The 23440-nt window shown below is 35.7% G+C and overlaps 1 protein-coding gene across 1 annotated transcript; it reads left to right on the plus strand.

The window, feature by feature from the left end:
* The first annotated feature begins 3646 nt into the window (after window positions 1-3646).
* Window positions 3647-8086, plus strand: LOC139870757 (uncharacterized mitochondrial protein AtMg00810-like). Its single transcript, XM_071858535.1, has 2 exons — window positions 3647-4073; window positions 7923-8086. Exons 1-2 carry the CDS (start codon window positions 3647-3649, stop codon window positions 8084-8086), a joined length of 591 nt encoding a protein of 196 aa, XP_071714636.1.
* Window positions 8087-23440: the final 15354 nt, after the last annotated feature.

The raw sequence follows: 23440 nt of genomic DNA on the forward strand, positions 1-23440 counted from the left end.
TTTAGAGGACATAGGGAGTTTCGTCAATGTTTTAATTATGCTATTTTTGGACACATTGCTGCTTATTGTCCTAGAAGAGTTCATTCTGCTAGACATAAGATTGATTTGACGCATGATAATTTTAGATCATCATATGTTCTTAGAACAAATTCACCTGTAAGTAATGAAAGTTGTGATAAGAGGTTTAAGACAAATGTTGTTTATGGAGATTCTAAGAGAAAGAATTTCAATAGATATGTTTCACCTGTGAAAGGTAAAATTCCAAAAAGAAGTTTTGAGACAAATGTAACCGGGTCTTGTGATCAAGAAAAACCTTTTGAACCAAAGATGAGGTCACCCTCGCAAAAAGCAAGCCGTAGGAAATATTTTTCATGAATCAGACCACGGATGAATCACTCAGATTCAGAGAGGAATGTCAGCCACCAAAAGCGAGACACCTCTCCTTCCAAATTTACTAAGTTTATGGTTTCAAATGATGAGATTCCTCCTGACTCAAATGGGAAATGGATGGAACTTCAAGCTATGGGTGTTAATGGACAATCTACTGCCGTTCGGGTGTGGGTTCTCATTATCAATTAATTATCTTAATGTGATATGCAGGGAACCAGGGTACCTACAAATAACACCTGGATAGTAGATAGCGGCACTTCGAGACATATGACAGGACAACTATCTCTTCTTTCAAATTTACATCCTATTAAGGGAGGTTATGTTGCTTTTGCCGGAGATAAAGGTGGTCACATTACAGCTCAGGGTTTGTTAAGGAATGAGAAAGTCAACTTCGATAAAGCGAATTATTATCAAGAGCTTGCAAAAAATTTGTTTTCGGTTTCGCAGATGTGTGAAAAATCCTTCAAAGTAGCCTTTGATGATGAATACAGCTACATTTTAAAACCAGAATTTGTGATTCCACCTGATATGATTTTAATGTAGGTTCCAAGACAAGCTGATTTGTACATGCTGGATATGAATGTTGCAACTTTAACTACTGACTATCATCAAGCCTTTGTTTCTAAGGAAACTGAACAAGAGTCTATCATATGGCAAAAACGCATGGGTCATTTAAGTTTTCGAAAAATGAATCATCTTTTTCACAACAATCTTGTGGAAGGTGTAGATCTTCGATCTTTTCAAATTCCAGGAACATGTGTTCCGTGTAAGAAGGGTAAACAGAGCAAGAAAGCACACAAGCTGGTTAAGTGATGAAACATGACTAGGAACTTTGAAATCAATAGATTTAACTCACACAATAGCGGAATAGTGAATCAAACCCTCTAGTGAATATGAAAATACTTTTTGGGAGTGAAAATACAATGATTGTGTGATTAGATCAACACCTAGAGCTATTATTCACCTTTTGCAAGGATTTGAGCTGAGAGAGAATCGGACAGGTTACCAGATCTGAGTGATTGTGTAAATGAGAGGCTTAACCTAAAATGAAGAACATAAATACAATATATACCCCTGCTGATGAGTCAACCACAAGAGTCATGTCTCACTTGTACGAGTGTACAGACTCAACTGTACGGGTGATCACTCACTCGTGTATGTGTATACAAATTAGGTTTGTGACTCAGCTCAGCACACTCGTGTGTATGAGCTTGTCAGCCATACGAGTGAGCCTTCACTCGTACGTCTGACTGAGTCTAGATAGTCAAACTTCCATATGTAGTTCTTGCAGTACCTATAATTGTATATAAACATAGATAGGATAAGAACGAGCGATCATGGTAACCTACGTACTAAAGTACCTGCAATGGACGTGGGTTAGATGTCTAGGGACTTATGCAAAATGCATCAACATTAAGTACAATCCAATCTCTACTCCACTTGAAATGTTGCATATGGATCTTTTCGGTCCAATCTGTTTTGAAAGCATTGATGGAAGTAAGTACTGTCTGGTTGTAACTGATGATTATTCAAGATTTTCTTGGTTTTTGTTCTTGAAAGAAAAGTTTGAGACTTTTAAGAACTTGAAGGTGCTAATCAATAGATTAGAAACAGGTTTTAATCTAAAAGTGAGAAAGATTCGTTGCGACAATGGCACAGAATTTAAAAATCAGTATCTTGCAGGTTTCTGTATTGAAAAGGGTATCAATATGCAGTTTAGTTCTGCATATGCTCCTCAAATGAATGGTGTTGCAGAAAGAAAGAATAGGGTTTTAATTGAAAATGCTAGAACCATGCTAGCTGACTCATCACTACCTGTTCATTTTTAGGAAGAAGCTGTTGCAAATGCATGTTACATAATGAATCGGGTTCTTACAGTTAAGCGTTTGGGTAAGACTTGTTATGAACTGCTGCATGGGAGAAAACCTACAATGAAGCATCTAGAACCATTTGGTGCACCTTGTACCATCTTGAAGAGAAAAACAGGAAGTAAGTTTGATGCTAAAGTAGTTACCGGCGTATTTTTAAGGTATAGTTCTCCTAACAAGCGAGTCTTCAACAACGAAACCAGATGTGTGGAAGAATGGTCTGAAGTTGATGTTCAGAGAGAAACCAACACAAAGCTACTCCAAAGAGCCATCCTTGGATTTACAACTATGGTGAGCTGATTGACTCATTCAATCTTGCTCCGGATCATGTGGAGAACGAAGTGGAATTACAAATGCTGTTTGATTTACAGAATGCGCCAGAAGTGTCTGCACCTATTCAATCTCCTGATCCTACTCCATTTGTTGTTGAACCACTTCAAGAATCTGATCAAGATCCCATTTACGATACCTTCAGATCTGATATTTTTAGTGAAAGTTCAGAAAATCCTGAAGATATGGGTGATACTACAAATCTACATCATAATATACCTGTTCCTGCACAACCAATTCCCAGAACTATAGCTGTTCATCTTAGAGAAAATATTATTGGCGATCCTAATGCGTGTGTTCGAACAAGAAGACAAGTTCAGTTTGATGGCCAAGTTGATACTCATATGACAGCTGCCGCTGCATTCTTCGAGTATGAATGTCATATTTCCAAAATTGAGCCTAAGACAACGAAAGAAGCCTTGAAGCATGTTGACTGGGTAATGGCCATGCAAGAAGAGATTTAATAATTTTATCGGTTAGACGTTTGGAAGTTGGTAACGAAGCTGAATGGTGTTAAAGTCGTTGATCTTAAATGGGTTTGGAAGAATAAATATGATGAAGATGGCAATGTTATTCGTTACAAAGCTAGGTTAATAGAAAAGGGTTATCAGTAAGATCCAGAATTCGACTACGATGAAGTTTTTGCTCCTGTTGCCAGATTGGAAGCAATTCATATTTTCTTGGCATTCGCTTCATTCATGAATTTCAAATTTTATCAGATGGATGTCAAAAGTGCTTTTCTTTATGGCAAGCTAAATGAAAGAGTATATGTCAATCAACCACCGGGTTTTGAAGATCATCTTCATCCTGACAAAGTTTAGCGTTTACGGAGAGCCCTTTATGGACTATATCAAGCCCCGCGTGCTTGGTATGGACGTTTATCTAGTTATCTTATCGAAAAAGGATATCAAATGGGCACGGTAGACTGTACTCTGTTCACTAAAGTACAAGGTGACGATATTATCTTGGTCTAGATTTATGTTGACGATATCATTTTTGGTTCGACTAAGCAGGAACTCGTCGATGAGTTCGAGCAGGTTATGAAGGACGAATTCGAAATGAGCAATTTGGGTCTGTTACACTATTTTCTTGGATTGCAAGTCGAACAGACGGATCACGGGATCTTTCTGCACCAAGCAAAATATGTGAATGACATACTAGAACGATTCTGTATGACTCAAGAACGTCCAGATTCCACCCCATTAGCAGTTAATCATGGAATTTCTTTAGATTGTGAAGGGGAACCTGTTGATCCAACTTACTATCAAGCAATCATCGGATCGCTCATGTATCTTACTGCATCAAGGCCGGATATAATGTTCGCGACATGTCTCTGTGCCCGATACCAAGTTAATCCTAACACAGTTCACCTTACAGCTGCCAAAAGGATTATAAGTTATCTCTTACATTCTCCTAATCTTGGCATATGGTATTCTAACAATGAAAAGTTTGATCTTGTAGCATACAGTGATTCAGATTATGCAGGTTGCAAGATCAACAACAAATCAACATCAGGAGGATGTCAATTTCTTGGTGAAAGGCTGGTGACCTGGCAGTGCAAGAAGCAAACTGCAGTTGCTCTTTCCACATGTGAAGCTGAATACATAGCTGCTGCTAGTTGTTGTTCGCAAGTTGTCTGGATTCAACGGCAACTTCGCAATTACGGGCTAAGAATCTCTCTCTCTCCTCTCTTTATTGATAATACTGCTGCTATTGCTGTCACTAAGAATCATGTTCAACATTCTAAGACAAAGCACATAGGGTATAAGTATCATTTTATTCGTGATTGTCATGAAAAAAAAAATCATAGAGGTTAAGATAATAGGTACTAAGGACCAAAGGGCTAACCTGTACACTAAGGCTTTTGACAAACCTAGTTTCTTGCACCTATTAGAGATGAACAGCATTGTCGATCGAGACAAGGTGATTTCGAATGTCGAACTGTGAGGATCAATCAAACTTTTAGACTGTGCATGTAGCTTGCATGACATTTAGATAATTAGTTTATGCTTTTCTTATTTGCATATTATCAAAGCTGTCTACATAACTTTACATGAGTTACTTAATATTTGCATGCCTGTCTGTAGATATTTTCTGCTTTTCATTTTGTTTAAAATGCTTAAAGACAAAAAGATTTATGTTTTTAGTATTTTAGGGGAAAATTCCAAAAATGAGCTTGTCTTGATTAATATGTTGGAGATGAAGAAATTACTGTGCTGAGAATTGATAATTGATTAGTAAGGACTGATTTAAACGTTTATGTTTATCTATTGTGTGATGTACTGATAGACGTGACTTACGAATTCTTGGCATTAGATAATCATACTAAGAATAAGAATCAACTAAGATTCGGAAGTCATGGATGATCTGTAGCGTTTGAAGGTCGTCACCTAATTATCTCTGAAACAGTATCTAATGATAATTTTTGAGGAACTCAACAGTCGGTTGAGGGTATCCCCTATCATAATTGATAATCATTAGAAAAGGTTGGTCTTGGATTAAGGGGTTGAGGATTATCTGTCTGGCTGGTGCATACCACGTTGTCATGGGCCTGAGACTTAATAATCGAAACTAAACTCCAAAATGTCAGATAAAATTAGTTTATGTTGAAGTTAATGTCCCTTCTCGCTTAAAGTCGAAACGTATAATTCTTTATTGCGGACCGTTCAAGCATTTAAGGGAGAACACCTCCGAGTGATCTTAGCACACAACAAAGAAACATGAGTTCAAGCATAAATATGGAAAATCCATTTATGATGCAGCTCAAAATCAATATATCAAAAGACAATGATATGCTGAAAAAGAAATATCAAAAGAAAATCAAAGTAAAAAATAATTGGCGTATCAAGATGGCAAAGTCCTGAAAGTTGAAAAAATGAGGAATGCTGATTCATGAAGAGCTCATAAAGAACTCAGATCATTCTTAGTGTGACGCCCCCGCGCTGAAGGTATTTCATATGCCCGAGAGACATATTAAATTAATTTGGCTAATATGTTTTGATCCAAGTCGGGTCATACCCAATAACAAGTTTACCGACACCTTATTCGTATTTGATCTTAGCGATTGGATCGTTGATTAAAATACGCGACACTTGAATTTAAGAAAATGGTTTCTAAAATAATAACACTTGATATGTAAATATAAATTATGGAATAATTTATATGATATGGATTTAATTATTTATAGGCTAAATAATTAATCATGTTATGTTACATTTTTTTTATAAAATACATTTATAAATGATGTACACATACATAATAAATAAAATGGAAGTTTTATAAAATCTAATTTTATAAAATAAAACCATTTTATTTAAAAAAACATAGAAGTGGCATTGGGAGGGCATATACACATGCTTAAAGATTCCATCTTTTGATCAATCCTTCCCATTTCCACAAGTATATGTCTAGCACTCTTGGAGGCAAAAAAATAACATGCAACCACATATAAAAAACAAGCAAAAAAACTCTTTAAAAACTGCTGCTGTTGCCGTGAGCTTTTGGGGAGGGAGAAAGGGTTCTCAAGTTGATTTTGAAAGCTATTTTTAAGTGTAAATTAAATCCTAACCATAGTACAAGGTGTTGGTGGTTAGCTTGGGGTATAACTACTTGAGGTTTCATCCATTTGAGGCTCCATTCTTCATCATCATCTCCATCATACACCAACAAGCTTGGAGTAGGTATAAACTCTTTTCTTGCTTGTAGTTTGTAAGTATATTTCATAACTTGATCCTAATTGGGATTTAACTTTAAATGGTTAAAGATTAACAAGTTTCAAAATGGTAATATACACATGCTTCCGCTATGTTTAATCTTCAAATGTTTTAAGTATATTATGAACTTGTTAAATCCCAACAATGGTATCTAGAGCCGAAGTTGTTGAAATATGCTTCGAGATGGTTATTAAACCCACTATATTTTTGCATTTTATAAACATGCATGAAAGTAGAATGCAAAAATTCTCGGGTTTGGGTGGTTTGTCATTTTGGCCGAATTTCATGGGGTCCTAAAATGGGTTTTGGGTTGTTCCATGTTGTTCATATTTGGTTGTATGATGATGTTCACAATCTAAGCCTTGACATTGTGTTTGGTTGAATGTTTGGTTGATTTATTATTTATTCAATTTGTTTGTAATATTATTCATTTGGTTATGTAATTTATTTTATATTGGGAATGTAAAATAGATTAGGTTGTATTTTCATTTTCTAGAGAAAAATGTATTAGGATATATTTTGTAAAGAGATGAAGATGCACAAGATGGAGACAAGGAAGATGCAAGATTTAGTGGGAGATGTAAAATCTCCTATTTTGTGTTACGACCCATTAACCGGTGGCATTTTGTTTTCAGCTAAACAAAATGCCTACCAAAAGGCTTGATTGTGAACATATTGTTTTGCATGTATGGTTGTTTTGTATGATTGTGGGTTGTGCATTTTATTACTACAATCACACAAGTTAACAACAAGCAAAACGACATTTAAATGGTTAAATTGAAATGACAAAAGGACGTTAATAAATGGTTATTAAGAATAAGAAAAGGATTACACATATAAAATGGTTTTTATCAAAGTAATGAAATTGGCTTTATTACATGACATGAAAAATGGATGTTCACATGAACCACACACTAAATGCATGTTAGTGTATGGTATAAAAGTTTTCTTGAACTAGAATAAAGAAACCTTAAAACCCTTTTACACAGTAGGTTAACAAGTTTAACGCCATCCATTTATGTAAACACTTAAACATGTTAGGGAACTAATAATGGGATAAAGGTCATCTAACCGTTATAAGCAAACTAATATGATTAAGGTGAATTTACATGCTCGTGGGATAAAGGTCACCTAACCACTTGTATGTTAAATTTACACGTTTACACAAGTTGGACGACTTAATTTGGAAATCATGAACTTAGGGTCACCGAAGCATGAGGAACAAATAGGCGTTGATGGGATAAATATGCCATACAAAAGGATTGTATGATCCCATACTCTAGAAGTTGAAAATGGATTGCAATTGTCAATTTAAGACTACCTAGCTAAATCAAATAACGGGATAAAGGTTACCTAACCAAAATTTGGTTTACCGTTGGATTCTAGAATTTAATATATCAATTGGATTTAAAAGGGTATTTATTGTTAAATTAAAATTAATACTTAAACAAACTTTGTTAAATTTTGTAGATGGCCGCCAATAACAACAACATTCCAAACGCACCAATCAACTTTAATAACCTATCATTGAGGTCCTTACTCGAAAAGGAAAAACTCAACCATACGAATTTCATGGATTGGTATCGCAATCTAAGAATTGTCCTTAATCTTGAGGATATAGCGTATGTGTTGGAAGACCCCATTCCCGATCAACCCGAGGAGGAGGATGTCGAGGGTATGGCATATTGGGAGAAATATTGCGCCAATTTGGTGCAGGTTTCTTGCCTTATGCTTGAGACCATGATCCCCGAACTCCAAAAGGACTTTGAGCATCATGGAGCATAAGAGATGATCACTCAGTTGAAGGAGATATTCCTTCAACAAGCTCGTATTGAGCGCTTCAAAACGGTTCGAGCGCTTCATGCTTGTCGAATGGACGACTCCCAATCCGTCTCATCCTATGTTCTTAAGATAAAAAGCCTAATTGATCGATTGCACTGTCTAAACTGTAACGTGTCTAATGAATTAGCCACGAACCTTATCCTCAACTCTTTGTCAAAAAGGTTTGACCCCTTCGTGTTGAATTACAACATGAATGGTTGGGATAAGAGCATTGGCGAATTGCATGCCATGCTTAGAACGACCGAATCAAGCATGGTTAAAAGGGCTTCACCCGTGCTTATGATCAATGAAGGCGGGTCTAAGAAGAATTCCACTTCTAAGCCAAAGGTGGCCAAGAAGAAAGGACCCGCCTACCATGGCAAGGGAAAGGGAAAGGGGAAGATGGTTACCCCAACCAATAAAAATAAGAAGCAAAAGGTTGTCGGACAACCAAACCCCAAGGAAGATCCGTGCTTTGGTTGCGGTGAGATGGCCCACTGGAAACGCAACTGCCCGATCTACCTAAAGGAGTTGAAAGATAAGAGGGATGCAGGGAAAACCTCAGATAATGTATATATGGTATACGTTGAGCTTAGTATTACTTCTTCTAATACTTGGATATTAGACACAGGATGTGGAACTCACATTCGCAATTCTTTGCAGGGGTTTAAAAGAAGTAAACAAGATGCGGGAACAACAAGTCTCTTCATGGGAAATGGTGCAAAGGTGCACGTAGAAGCTTAAGGAGACTTTATTTTGAAGCTACAAACTGGTTTGGAGCTCATTTTGAAAAATGTTTTGTATGCACCTGATTTGACTCGAAACATTATTTCTGTATCCCGTTTAAGACAATTTGGTTTTAACCTTAATTTTATTAATGATGATATCCATGTTTCTTTAGATAATGTGTTCTATTTTAAGGCTTCGCCTTTGAATGGTATTTATAAGTTGGTTCATGATGACACATCATTCAATAACTCAACATTCCATGCAAACACCAAGAAACTCAAAAGGGATTTGAGTGATTCCTACTTATGGCATTGTCGCCTTGGTCACATAAACAAAAATCGAATGCATACACTTCAAAAGAATGGTCTTTTGAAATCAAATGAGCTAGACTCGTTTGATGTATGTGAATCTTGTTTACAAGGAAAAATGACTAAAGCACCTTTCAAAGGGACCTATGAAAGGGCTAAAGACTTATTGGGATTAATACATTCAGATGTATGTGGACCTTTTAAGCCCATGACTAGGAATGGCGAAAGATACTTCGTTACTTTCATTGATGACTTTAGTCGTTTCGGATATGTCTACTTATTGAGACACAAGGACGAAACTTTTGAAGCATTCAAAGAATATCAAAACGAAGTACAAAATCAACTCAACAAAACAATCAAGGTACTTCGTTCCAATAGAGGAGGTGAATACCTAAGCGATGCTTTCCAGGATCGTCTTAAAAGTTGTAGGATTATCTCGCAACTTACTCCACCCGGGACACCCCATCTTAATGGAGTATCCGAAAGGAGGAATCGAACCCTAATGGATATGGTTCGATCTATGATGGCAAGAAGCTCATTACCTCTCTCATTTTGGGGTTATTGTCTGTGCTCCGCGGCTCGTATTCTAAATATGGTCCCAACCAAGAAAGTGGAACGAACTCCTCATGAGATGTGGTTCGAAAAACCTCCATCTCTGTCATACTTAAAGGTATGGGGATGTGAAGCTTACCCTAAGCATTACGTCTCTAATAAGTTGAATGCTTGATCCACGAAGTGTATCTTCATAGGATATCCCAAGGATGATATGGGATACTATTTCTATGATCCATCCGAGCAAAATGTATTTGTTGATCGGAAGGCCGAGTTCCTTGAAACTAAGTTCCTAATGGAAGGTAATAGTGAAAGGAAGATAGATCTTGAAGAGGTTCAAGATCAAGTAGATGATACACAAATGGTTGACACTAACACTCAACATGAAAATGTTGAGAATGATCAAATGGATGATCAAAGTATACAAAATGTTCATAGATCTGGTAGGCTTAGTAATCCTCCTGAGAGTTATGGGTTTCTCGTGGATGATTGCTATGTGGTTGATTTGGATGAACCAACCAACTACCAAGATGCTTTATCACGGATTGATAAAGATAAATGGCAAGAAGCCATGAACGCTGAGATGCAATCCATGTATGACAACCAAGTTTGGGAACTGGTTGTACAACCTGCTAGCTCCAAGTTAGTTGATTGTAAATGGATTTTCTAGATAAAACCGACATGCATGGAAACTTGAATACATATAAAGCTAGACTTGTAGCAAAAGGTTTCGCTCAAACTCAAGCGTTTGACTATGATGAAACTTTTTCACCTGTGGCAATGCTAAAGTCTATCAGGATATTATTTGCCATTGCTGCTCATTATGATTATGAGATATGGCAAATGGATGTCAAGACCGCTTTCCTAAATGGATATGTTGGGGAAGATGTCTATATGGTTCAGCCTGAAGGTTTTGTTGATCCGAAATATCCTAACAAAGTATGTAAGTTAAAGAAGTCAATCTACAGATTGAAACAAGCATCTAGAATGTGAAATCATCGTTTTAATGAGGAGGCCAAGAAATGTGGCTTCATTAAAAATGGTGTTGAAGCTTGTGTATACAAGAAAGCTAGTGGGAGCACTATCATGTTCCTTGTATTATATGTAGATGATATATTATTATTTGGAAATGATATCCCGATGATGCAAGGTGTTAAAATTTGGCTAAAAAGCTGCTTCTCCATTAAGGATCTTGAAGAAGCACAATACATTTTGGGGATTAGGATCTACAGAGATAGATCCAAGAAATTGATAGGTTTGAATCAAAGTGCATACATTGAAAAGGTCTTGAAAAGGTTCAAGATGGAGAACTCTAATAAAGGTTTGGTACCTATTCAAAGAGGAACACTTCTTAGTTCATCTTAGTGCCCTACCACGAAAGATGAACAAGAAAGAATGAAGAATGTCCCATACGCATATGCTATTGGGTCAATCATGTATGTACTAGACCGGATGTGTCATGCGCTCTTAGCTTGACAAGTAGATACTAGAATAACCCTGGAAACAGTCATTGGATTGCGGTTAACAGTATATTGAAATACCTTAGGAGGACTAAGGATATGTTTCTTATATACGGGTCTGGTGAGGAGGAACTTGCTGTAAAAGGTTACGTGGACGCAAGTTTCCAAACTGATCGAGTTGATTCTCGATCACAATCTGGTTATGTCTTCATGTTAAATGGAGGTGCGGTCTCTTGGAAAACTTCAAAATGGGATGTTGTTGCACTATCCACTACAGAGTCAGAGTACATTGTCACGTCATTGGCAGCTCAGGAAGCTGCATGGATGAAGAAATTCATCGATGACTTAGGAGTGGTCCCTTCCATTCATGACCCTCTTGAGATCTTTTGTGACAACGAGGGTGCAATTGCTCAAATCAAGGAACCTCGTGCTCACCGAAAGACCCGTCACATTGAGCGGAGATTCAACTACATAAGGGATGAAGTTGAAAAGGGAAAGATATGTATTCACAAAGTTCACACAGATCTTAATATAGCGGATCCACTCACGAAGCTCTTACATGGAGCAAAACATGAAGGACATGTTTGTGCATTAAGGATTTGATATTCTAGTGATTGGTTATGATCCGTTTTAAGTATTGTAACGGAACGAAGTTGTTCAACTCATTAATATAATTATGGTGTTAATTTATTTTGAGTCAAGTTCCTATTTTGCATACTTTATCCATGAATAAGCTATTATTCTAAATTCCGTAGTCGATCACATTTATGGGAATAAGTGTGAGGTTTAGACTATTATGAAATTGGATTGGTATACATTCACAGGCTGAATGTGGGGCAAGGTTGCAACCAAAGTTCATAGATATTTGTGGGATACAAATATTGAAAGACCCGCTCTCAAGATTTACTGAATGGAGCCTTTGTGGTTGATCACATGTAATCTTGATTAAAGGTGAATATCATTGTATCCTCTGACCTGAGATACATTTGGGTTCAGATATTCACTAAGTATTATGCCATGATTCTTTCCTTCGCTATTCTGAAATATTGTAGTTCATAAGGAAGAGCTCATGTATAATACAAAGTATATATTTAGGACGTATGTAGTCAAGATAGAATTTGTCCCTCTTATTCGTTGAGAGTCAGATGTCTAAGGCCTGATAAAGTTAAATCTAGAAGAGAGTGATCACTCTGTATCTCTTGGATTTAACATGACATCTAGGACGAAATGATATAATGAAAGATTCACCTATTCATATTCGAGATGGGAACTCGAAAGGGATGATGTTATTGAATGGCACAAAGTCATAACACATTAGGGGTGATGGATGGTCGTTAGGTGGTATCCATCACTTGCATTAATTTCTTATGTTTCTCGTGCAAGTGGGAGATTGAAGGTATTTCGTATGCCCGAGAGACATATTAAATTAATGTGGCTAATGTGTTTTGATCCAAGTCGGGTCATACCCAATAACAAACTTACCGACACCTTATTCATATTTTATTTTAGCGATTGGATCGTTCATTAAAATACGTAACACTTGAATTTAAGAAAATGGTTTCTAAAATAATAACACTTGATATGTAAATATAAATTATGGAATAATTTATATGATATAGATTTAATTATTTATAGGCTTAATAATTAATCATGCTATGTTACATTTTTTTTATAAAATACATTTATAAATGATGTACACATACATAATAAATAAAATGGAAGTTTTATAAAATCTAATTTTATAAAATAAAACCATTTTATTTAAAAGACATAGAAGTGGCATTGGGAGGGCAAATACACATGCTCAAAGATTCCATCTTTTGGTCAATCCTTCCCATTTCCACAAGTATATGTCGAGCACTCTTGGAGACAAAAAATAACATGCAACTACATATCAAAAACAAGCAAAAAAACTCTCTAAAAACTGCTGCTGTTGCCGTGAGCTTTTGGAGAGGGAGAAAGGGTTCTCAAGTTGATTTTGCAAGCTATTTTCAAGTGTAAATTAAATCCTAACCAAAGTACAAGGAGTTGGTGGTTAGCTTGGGGTATAACTACTTGAGGTTTCATCCATTTGAGGCTCCATTCTTCATCATCATCTTCATCATACACCAACAAGCTTGGAGTAGGTATAAACTTTTTTTTGCTTGTAGTTTGTAAGTATATTTCATAACTTGATCCTAATTGGGATTTAACTTTAAATGGTTAAAGATTAACAAGTTTCAAAATGGTAATATACACATGCTTCTGCTATGTTTAATCTTCAAATGTTTTAAGTATATTATGAACTTGTTAAATCCCAACATGCGTAGCTTGAATTGTTAAATCACGATGGTCACATCGAACTATCAAGATTCTTGTCGTCTGCAATTTAGAGTTATACCCATTAAGGCTGTAAGTTAGGAAGATACTTACCTATATATACTCTAAATACAAATATATGAAAGTTTATCTTTCGATTCCATTTTTCATGTCAACTTGAACATAAAGAAGTTAAGGGCCTTGAGATTTATTTCGTGTGATGACTGGTCATCAGGAAAGTCTGCTTTAACTGTAGACAAATCCCCGTGGTAAATAATGCGCCTATTCGGATAATCCAATATATTCCGAGATCTTTCAATCAACTAGATTGAAGATTGTCAACACATTGGTAGAAGCCAAAGGCTGACATGGTTATTCAAAACGCCATGAGAACCATCCTGTTCAATTTGAATGAAGTACATGGATAGAGATAATGGAAAGTTCCACGTAATGAATTGACAACCTAATAAAAACGCACAATCATAAGTGATGAAAGAGTCCAGGATTAATGAACTTAGCGTGATCTCAAAAATCACTACTCTTTATTGTTCAAACAATTAATGCCAACATGATTGTCGAAGTGTCCGGAAAGAGTATGTTCATGCTTAATGATGATTGATATCAGTAATTGCTTGATAATAGACATAGACTGGACAATTGGGAATGAACAACAAAAGTTGATTCGATATGTTAGTTCTGATCCTTTTTTTAATAGTGTTAATCACCTTGCTCACAAAATGAATGTGGATTTATGTGTTCTAATATGCTTAGCTGTATTATCATGTTAAATAGCTTGCATTGAAAACTATAAAACAATAAAAAGATTTTGGCTTTGAGTGTTATTGAATTTCATGATAGAATGTCTTTCTTTTGCATAATTTTAGTTGCATGACATTATATCTCAGAAAATTTATAAAGATTTTATCTTTCCTTTGTTTTCTGGTTATCCTCTGAAAGCACAATGACATCTGAAAGAACTTTGTTGAGATCAAGATATTTCTGGACACCAAATCCATAAGATAGAAGTTTGTGAAGTTTGTAGAGATTGTGATTGTTTGAAGGATTTAGTGAATTGAGGAGTTAGTTATCTTAAGATGACATTACACTGTAAGCTATACATTTTTCAAAACTAGAGGGTTTAGAGAAATAAATTAGTGTTGGTTAAGATTGTTGAAATTCCTTAAGTGTTAATGTTCGTTTCTTGATGGATTAGTGATTTTTTAATCAAATTGAAGGTGCATGTTAGCTCTAAGTTTGATGAATAAGTCGAAATCTTAAGATTATGAAAATTTGAATTTGCCAAAGTGGCTCACTCGCACGACTGAAGTGTGAACCATACGAGTTACCACACGTTTAAGGTTAACCGTACGAATGACCAAGTTCTAAATTTATCCATTAGTCTTCTAGGTCAATGATAGTGCTCCAAATGAACATATATTTAGGCGCAATATCCTTCCAATATGTAAAGTTTTCAGTTGCAATTGTTCTATTTTCAAGTAATATTCGTTTAAATAAATAAGTTCGAAGACAAAAGAAGAAAACGACGATTTGAAGACGCAAATGACCAAAAAGCTCAAATGTACAAGATACAATCCAAGTGGTTCAATTTATTGATAAGAAACGTCTAAAAATGACAAGTGTACAAGTCGCGGAATGCAAAATACAAGATATCTACACGTAAGAAAGGACGTTCGAAAATCCGGAACCGAGACATAAACCGAGCATCAACGCGCGAGTCAACGGACCTAAAATTACAAGTCTACTATGCACAAGAATATAATGTAATATATATATATATATATATATATATATATAATTATATATAAGTATATATATTATATTATATATTAAATAATCAGCAGCCACCCACGTTTTTGTTGAATTTTGAGCTGATCCAGCTGGCCATGCGATCGCATGGCCAGGGTGCCTAAACTCCATGCGATCACATGGCACCCTGTAGCAGGACAAGTCCTATATATTGCATCGAATTCAGCCGAGTTATTTACCCCTTTTTCTTTCTTTCTCTCTATGTAATATATATTTATAATTTTAATTTTAATTTTAATTTAAGTTTAATAATAATTGGGTTATTGTAAGAAATGTTTTATGGGTCTTAAAGTCGAGACTCTGTCCGTGTAACGCTACGCGATTAATAATCACTGTAAGCTATGTTCTTCCTTTTAAAATTAATGTCTCGTAACTAAGTTATTATTATGCTTATTTGAGCCGAAGTAATCATGATGTTGGGCTAAATATTAAAGACGGGGTTATTGGATTTTGTACCATAATTTGGTTTGGACAAAAGACCGACACTTGTGAACATTGGACTATTGACTATTAATAGGTGGGGGGTATTGTCTAATTGAATGAAAACTCTTTGAACCTGTCGAACCTATCTTCAAATTAGTTAATATTGCTAGCATGATGTGTGAGAGGGAACAAGGAAAGCTACCGAGTGATACTAAAGTAAATCCTCGGAATGAAAATGTTAATATGGTGTAAACAAATTCTGAAAAACCAGCACCAGAAAATGGGAACGTTTTAGATGTGAGTAACAATGAAGAAGTTACGCCACCACCACCATGAAATGTCCCGTTCTTATTGATTAAAAACGTTCCATATTAATTGATTTCGTTGCGAGGTTTTGACCTCTATATGAGACGTTTTTCAAAGACTGCATTCATTTTTAAACAAACCATAACCTTTATTTCATCAATAAAGGTTTAAAAAGCTTTACGTAGATTATCAAATAATGATAATCTAATATATCCTGTTTACACACGACCATTACATAATGGTTTACAATACAAATATGTTACAACAAAATAAGTTTCTTGAATGCAGTTTTTACACAATATCATACAAGCATGGACTCCAAATCTTGTCCTTATTTAAGTATGCGACAGCGGAAGCTCTTAATAATCACCTGAGAATAAACATGCTTAAAACGTCAACAAAAATGTTGGTGAGTTATAGGTTTAACCTATATATATCAAATCGTAACAATAGACCACAAGATTTCATATTTCAATACACATCCCATACATAGAGATAAAAATCATTCATATGGTGAACACCTGGTAACCGACAATAACAAGATGCATATATAAGAATATCCCCATCATTCCGGGACACCCTTCGGATATGATATAAATTTCGAAGTACTAAAGCATCCGGTACTTTGGATGGGGTTTGTTAGGCCCAATAGATCTATCTTTAGGATTCGCGTCAATTAGGGTGTCTGTTCCCTAATTCTTAGATTACCAGACTTAATAAAAAGGGGCATATTCGATTTCGATAATTCAACCATAGAATGTAGTTTCACGTACTTGTGTCTATTTTGTAAATCATTTATAAAACCTGCATGTATTCTCATCCCAAAAATATTAGATTTTAAAAGTGGGACTATAACTCACTTTCACAGATTTTTACTTCGTCGGGAAGTAAGACTTGGCCACTGGTTGATTCACGAACCTATAACAATATATACATATATATCAAAGTATGTTCAAAATATATTTACAACACTTTTAATATATTTTGATGTTTTAAGTTTATTAAGTCAGCTGTCCTCGTTAGTAACTTACAACTAGTTGTCCACAGTTAGATGTACAGAAATAAATCGATAAATATTATCTTGAATCAATCCACGACCCAGTGTATACGTATCTCAGTATTGATCACAACTCAAACTATATATATTTTGGAATCAACCTCAACCCTGTATAGCTAACTCCAACATTCACATATAGAGTGTCTATGGTTGTTCCGAAATATATATAGATGTGTTGACATGATAGGTCGAAACATTGTATACGTGTCTATGGTATCTCAAGATTACATAATATATAATACAAGTTGATTAAGTTATGGTTGGAATAGATTTGTTACCAATTTTCACGTAGCTAAAATGAGAAAAATTATCCAATCTTGTTTTACCCATAACTTCTTCATTTTAAATCCGTTTTGAGTGAATCAAATTGCTATGGTTTCATATTGAACTCTATTTTATGAATCTAAACAAAAAAAGTATAGGTTTCTAGTCGGAAAAATAAGTTACAAGTCGTTTTTGTAAAGGTAGTCATTTCAGTCGAAAGAACGACGTCTAGATGACCATTTTAGAAAACATACTTCCACTTTGAGTTTAACCATAATTTTTGGATATAGTTTCATGTTCATAATAAAAATCATTTTCTCAGAATAACAACTTTTAAATCAAAGTTTATCATAGTTTTTAATTAACTAACCCAAAACAGCCCGCGGTGTTACTACGACGGCGTAAATCCGGTTTTACGGTGTTTTTCGTGTTTCCAGGTTTTAAATCATTAAGTTAGCATATCATATAGATATAGAACATGTGTTTAGTTGATTTTAAAAGTCAAGTTAGAAGGATTAACTTTTGTTTGCGAACAAGTTTAGAATTAACTAAACTATGTTCTAGTGATTACAAGTTTAAACCTTCGAATAAGATAGCTTTATATGTATGAATCGAATGATGTTATGAACATCATTACTACCTTAAGTTCCTTGGATGAACCTACTGGAAAAGAGAAAAATGGATCTAGCTTCAATGGATCCTTGGATGGCTCAAAGTTCTTGAAGCAAAATCATGACACGAAAACAAGTTCAAGTAAGATCATCACTTGAAATAAGATTGTTATAGTTATAGAAATTGAACCAAAGTTTGAATATGATTATTACCTTGTATTAGAATGATAACCTACTGTAAGAAACAAAGATTTCTTGAGGTTGGATGATCACCTTACAAGATTGGAAGTGAGCTAGCAAACTTGAAAGTATTCTTGATTTTATGAAACTAGAACTTTTGGAATTTATGAAGAACACTTAGAACTTGAAGATAGAACTTGAGAGAGTTCAATTAGATGAAGAAAATTGAAGAATTAAAGTGTTTGTAGGTGTTTTTGGTCGTTGGTGTATGGATTAGATATAAAGGATATGTAATTTTGTTTTCATGTAAATAAGTCATGAATGATTACTCATATTTTTGTAATCTTATGAGATATTTCATGCTAGTTGCCAAATGATGGTTCCCACATGTGTTAGGTGACTCACATGGGCTGCTAAGAGCTGATCATTGGAGTGTATATACCAATAGTACATACATCTAAAAGCTGTGTATTGTACGAGTACGAATACGGGTGCATACGAGTAGAATTGTTGATGAAACTGAACGAGAATGTAATTGTAAGCATTTTTGTTAAGTAGAAGTATTTTGATAAGTGTATTGAAGTCTTTCAAAAGTGTATAAATACATATTAAAACACTACATGTATATACATTTTAACTGAGTCGTTAAGTCATCGTTAGTCGTTACATGTAAGTGTTGTTTTGAAACCTTTAGGTTAACGATCTTGTTAAATGTTGTTAACCCAATGTTTATAATAACAAAAGAGATTTTAAATTATTATATTATCATGATATTATGATGTACGAATATCTCTTAATATGATATATATACATTAAATGTCGTTACAACGATAAACGTTACATATATGTCTCGTTTCAAAATCATTAAGTTAGTAGTCTTGTTTTTACATATGTAGTTCATTGTTAATATAATTAATGATATGTTTACTTATCATAATATCATGTTAACTATATATATAACCATATATATGTCATCATATAGTTTTTTTACAAGTTTTAACGTTCGTGAATCACCGGTCAACTTGGGTGGTCAATTGTCTATATGAAACCTATTTCAATTAATCAAGTCTTAACAAGTTTGATTGCTTAACATGTTGGAAACATTTAATCATGTAAACATCAATCTCAATTAATATATATAAACATGGAAAAGTTCGGGTCACTACAGTACCTACCCGTTAAATAAATTTCGTCCCGAAATTTTAAGCTGTTGAAGGTGTTGACGAATCTTCTGGAAATAGATGCGGGTATTTCTTCTTCATCTGATCTTCACGCTCCCAGGTGAACTCGGGTCCTCTACGAGCATTCCATCGAACCTTAACAATTGGTATCTTGTTTTGCTTAAGTCTTTTAACCTCACGATCCATTATTTCGACAGGTTCTTCGATGAATTGGAGTTTTTCGTTGATTTGGATTTCATCTAACGGAATAGTGAGATCTTCTTTAGCAAAACATTTCTTCAAATTCGAGACGTGGAAAGTGTTATGTACAGCCGCGAGTTGTTGAGGTAACTCAAGTCGGTAAGCTACTGGTCCGACACGATCAATAATCTTGAATGGTCCAATATACCTTGGATTTAATTTCCCTCGTTTACCAAATCGAACAACGCCTTTCCAAGGTGAAACTTTAAGCATGACCATCTCTCCAATTTCAAATTCTATATCTTTTCTTTTAATGTCAGCGTAGCTCTTTTGTCGACTTTGGGCGGTTTTCAACCGTTGTTGAATTTGGATGATCTTCTCGGTAGTTTCTTGTATAATCTCCGGACCCGTAATCTGTCTATCCCCCACCTCACTCCAACAAATCGGAGACCTGCACTTTCTACCATAAAGTGCTTCAAACGGCGCCATCTCAATGCTTGAATGGTAGCTGTTGTTGTAGGAAAATTCTGCTAACGGTAGATGTCGATCCCAACTGTTTCCGAAATCAATAACACATGCTCGTAGCATGTCTTCAAGCATTTGTATCGTCCTTTCGCTCTGCCCATCAGTTTGTGGATGATAGGCAGTACTCATGTCTAGACGAGTTCCTAATGCTTGCTGTAATGTCTGCCAGAATCTTGAAATAAATCTGCCATCCCTATCAGAGATAATAGAGATTGGTATTCCATGTCTGGAGACGACTTCCTTCAAATACAGTCGTGCTAACTTCTCCATCTTGTCATCTTCTCTTATTGGTAGGAAGTGTGCTGATTTGGTGAGACGATCAACTATTACCCAAATAGTATCAAAACCACTTGCAGTCCTTGGCAATTTAGTGATGAAATCCATGGTAATGTTTTCCCATTTCCATTCCGGGATTTCGGGTTGTTGAAGTAGACCTGATGGTTTCTGATGCTCAGCTTTGACCTTAGAACACATCAAACATTCTCCTACGTATTTAGCAACATCGGCTTTCATACCCGGCCACCAAAAATGTTTCTTGAGATCCTTGTACATCTTCCCCGTTCCAGGATGTATTGAGTATCTGGTTTTATGAGCTTCTCTAAGTACCATTTCTCTCATATCTCCAAATTTTGGTACCCAAATCCTTTCAGCCCTATACCGGGTTCCGTCTTCCCGAATATTAAGATGTTTCTCCGATCCTTTGGGTATTTCATCCTTTAAATTTCCCTCTTTTAAAACTCCTTGTTGCGCCTCCTTTATTTGAGTAGTAATGTTATTATGAATCATTATATTCATAGATTTTACTCGAATGGGTTCTCTATCCTTCCTGCTCAAGGCATCGGCTACCACATTTGCCTTCCCCGGGTGGTAACGAATCTCAAAATCGTAATCATTCAATAATTCAATCCACCTACGCTGCCTCATATTCAGTTGTTTCTGATTAAATATGTGTTGAAGACTTTTGTGGTCGGTATATATAATACTTTTGACCCCATATAAGTAGTGCCTCCAAGTCTTTAATGCAAAAACAACCGCGCCTAATTCCAAATCATGCGTCGTATAATTTTGTTCGTGAATCTTCAATTGTCTAGACGCATAAGCAATCACCTTCGTTCGTTGCATTAATACACAACCGAGACCTTGCTTTGATGCGTCACAATAAATCACAAAATCATCATTCCCTTCAGGCAATGACAATATAGGTGCCGTAGTTAGCTTTTTCTTCAATAACTGAAACGCTTTCTCTTGTTCATCATTCCATTCAAATTTCTTCCCTTTATGCGTTAATGCAGTCAAGGGTTTTGCTATTCTGGAAAAGTCTTGGATGAACCTTCTGTAGTAACCAGCTAGTCCTAAAAACTGGCGTATGTGTTTCGGAGTTTTCGGGGTTTCCCACTTTTCAACAGTTTCTATCTTTGCCGGATCCACCTTAATACCTTCTTTGTTCACTATGTGACCGAGGAATTGAACTTCTTCCAACCAAAATGCACACTTTGAAAACTTAGCGTACAATTCTTCCTTCCTCAATACTTCTAACACCTTTCTCAAATGTTCACCGTGTTCTTGGTCATTCTTTGAGTAAATAAGTATGTCATCAATGAAAACAATGACAAACTTGTCAAGGTATGGTCCACACACTCGGTTCATAAGGTCCATGAACACAGCTGGTGCATTAGTTAAACCAAACGGCATGACCATAAACTCGTAATGACCGTAACGTGTTCTGAAAGCAGTCTTTGGAATATCATCTTCTTTCACCCGCATTTGATGATACCCGGAACGTAAGTCAATCTTTGAATAAACAGACGAGCCTTGTAGTTGATCAAATAAGTCGTCGATTCTCGGTAGTGGGTAGCGGTTTTTGATGGTAAGTTTGTTCAACTCTCGGTAGTCGATACACAACCTGAATGTACCATCTTTCTTCTTGACAAACAAAACAGGAGCTCCCCACGGTGATGTGCTTGGTCGAATGAAACCACGCTCTAAAAGTTCTTGTAATTGGCTTTGCAGTTCTTTCATCTCGCTGGGTGCGAGTCTGTAAGGAGCACGAGCTATTGGTGCAGCTCCTGGTACAAGATCTATTTGAAATTCAACGGATCGATGTGGGGGTAATCCCGGTAATTCTTTCGGAAATACATCGGGAAATTCTTTTGCAATGGGAACATCATTGATGCTCTTTTCTTCAGTTTGTACTTTCTCGACGTGTGCTAGAACAGCTGTAGCGACCCGACCAAATCGTCATTGACGGCGCCGTCTACTTAGGTCCCGTTACGTGGTCATAAGTCTTTAAGACAAAATTTGACCAAAATATGTCGCCTTCATTTCAAAATAAAGATTGTTCCCAAAGTTTACAAGAATTATTCAACCAATAGTTAAGTTACAACGTTATAATACGAATGAAATCTAGGCGACACGGTTTAAAGTAAAGTCAAAAGACGCTCCATGAAATGCACATATACTCGACATCCAATGCAAGTATCAAATAATGAGCGGAAGCATGTATCATGTATCGTTCAAGGACCTGAGAATAACATAGAAATCTGTCAACGAAAACGTTGGTGAAATCATAGGTTTAAGTAAGTAAGTACAAGTGAACCACAAGATTTGCATCAATGAAATAATAGTAATACATTCCGAAAGTTTGTTTCACGAGCACCCAATTATCAATGCTTAACATCTCCTTCCATTGAACCCCATCACTTAGTGCTAGAACATACACTGTTTCTCGAAAATATATTTCATTCGTAAACGGTAGCGAACCGTTTGAATGAGGGTTTGTCAAACCCATATGGATCCATACAACATAAGTTCTCGCTTACACCCGGCAAGTGTAACTAATGATAATCGAATTGAGGATTTTGTTCTAAACTCGTATGTAGAATGTTTGTTTTCCTGTACTTGTGTTCACTTAGTAAAAGAAATGTTTATGTTTTCTCATCCCAAATGTAAGTTCAAAAAGAGTAAAAGTGGGACTATGATCTCACCTTGAGTGCACGAGTAGTAAAGTACTTCAACAAGTAAACGTGTGCAAAGAACAATGCTAGTCTTGACCTAAACAATAGGTTGTATCAATAACGGTAAACACGATAGGTCAAAGATGTTCAATTAGTCCTATGGCTCGTTACGACTCGATTATTTAGCATGTGAAATCAAATTGCCAAGTTTCATGCAAGATACAAGTATATAACTAAGTTAGGAAGGTTGCATAATCATTTGGTTAAGTTTGACAAAAAGTCAAACTTTGGTCGGTCAAAGTCAACGAAAGTCAACACGTTCGGGTCGGGTTCCGAACTATTTTTTTGAGGTTTTTAATCATATATGAACATGTTAGAACAAGTTTCATGTGAATCGGAGGTCCGTAGTATGCCAAACATTTTCCTAAATTTGACAAAGTAGGTCAGAATCTGACCAAGGCTT

This window comes from Rutidosis leptorrhynchoides, chromosome 10, assembly GCF_046630445.1.
Source record: "Rutidosis leptorrhynchoides isolate AG116_Rl617_1_P2 chromosome 10, CSIRO_AGI_Rlap_v1, whole genome shotgun sequence".
Taxonomy (NCBI): Eukaryota; Viridiplantae; Streptophyta; class Magnoliopsida; order Asterales; family Asteraceae; genus Rutidosis; species Rutidosis leptorrhynchoides.

Bases quoted from the DNA above. Each gene is read 5' to 3' on its own strand.
- LOC139870757 (XM_071858535.1), top strand. From the start codon at position 3,647: ATGAGCAATTTGGGTCTGTTACACTATTTTCTTGGATTGCAAGTCGAA. The intron at 4,074-7,922 runs GTTGCAAGATCA...TTGAGGATATAG, and splicing joins CAGTGATTCAGATTATGCAG to CGTATGTGTTGGAAGACCCC.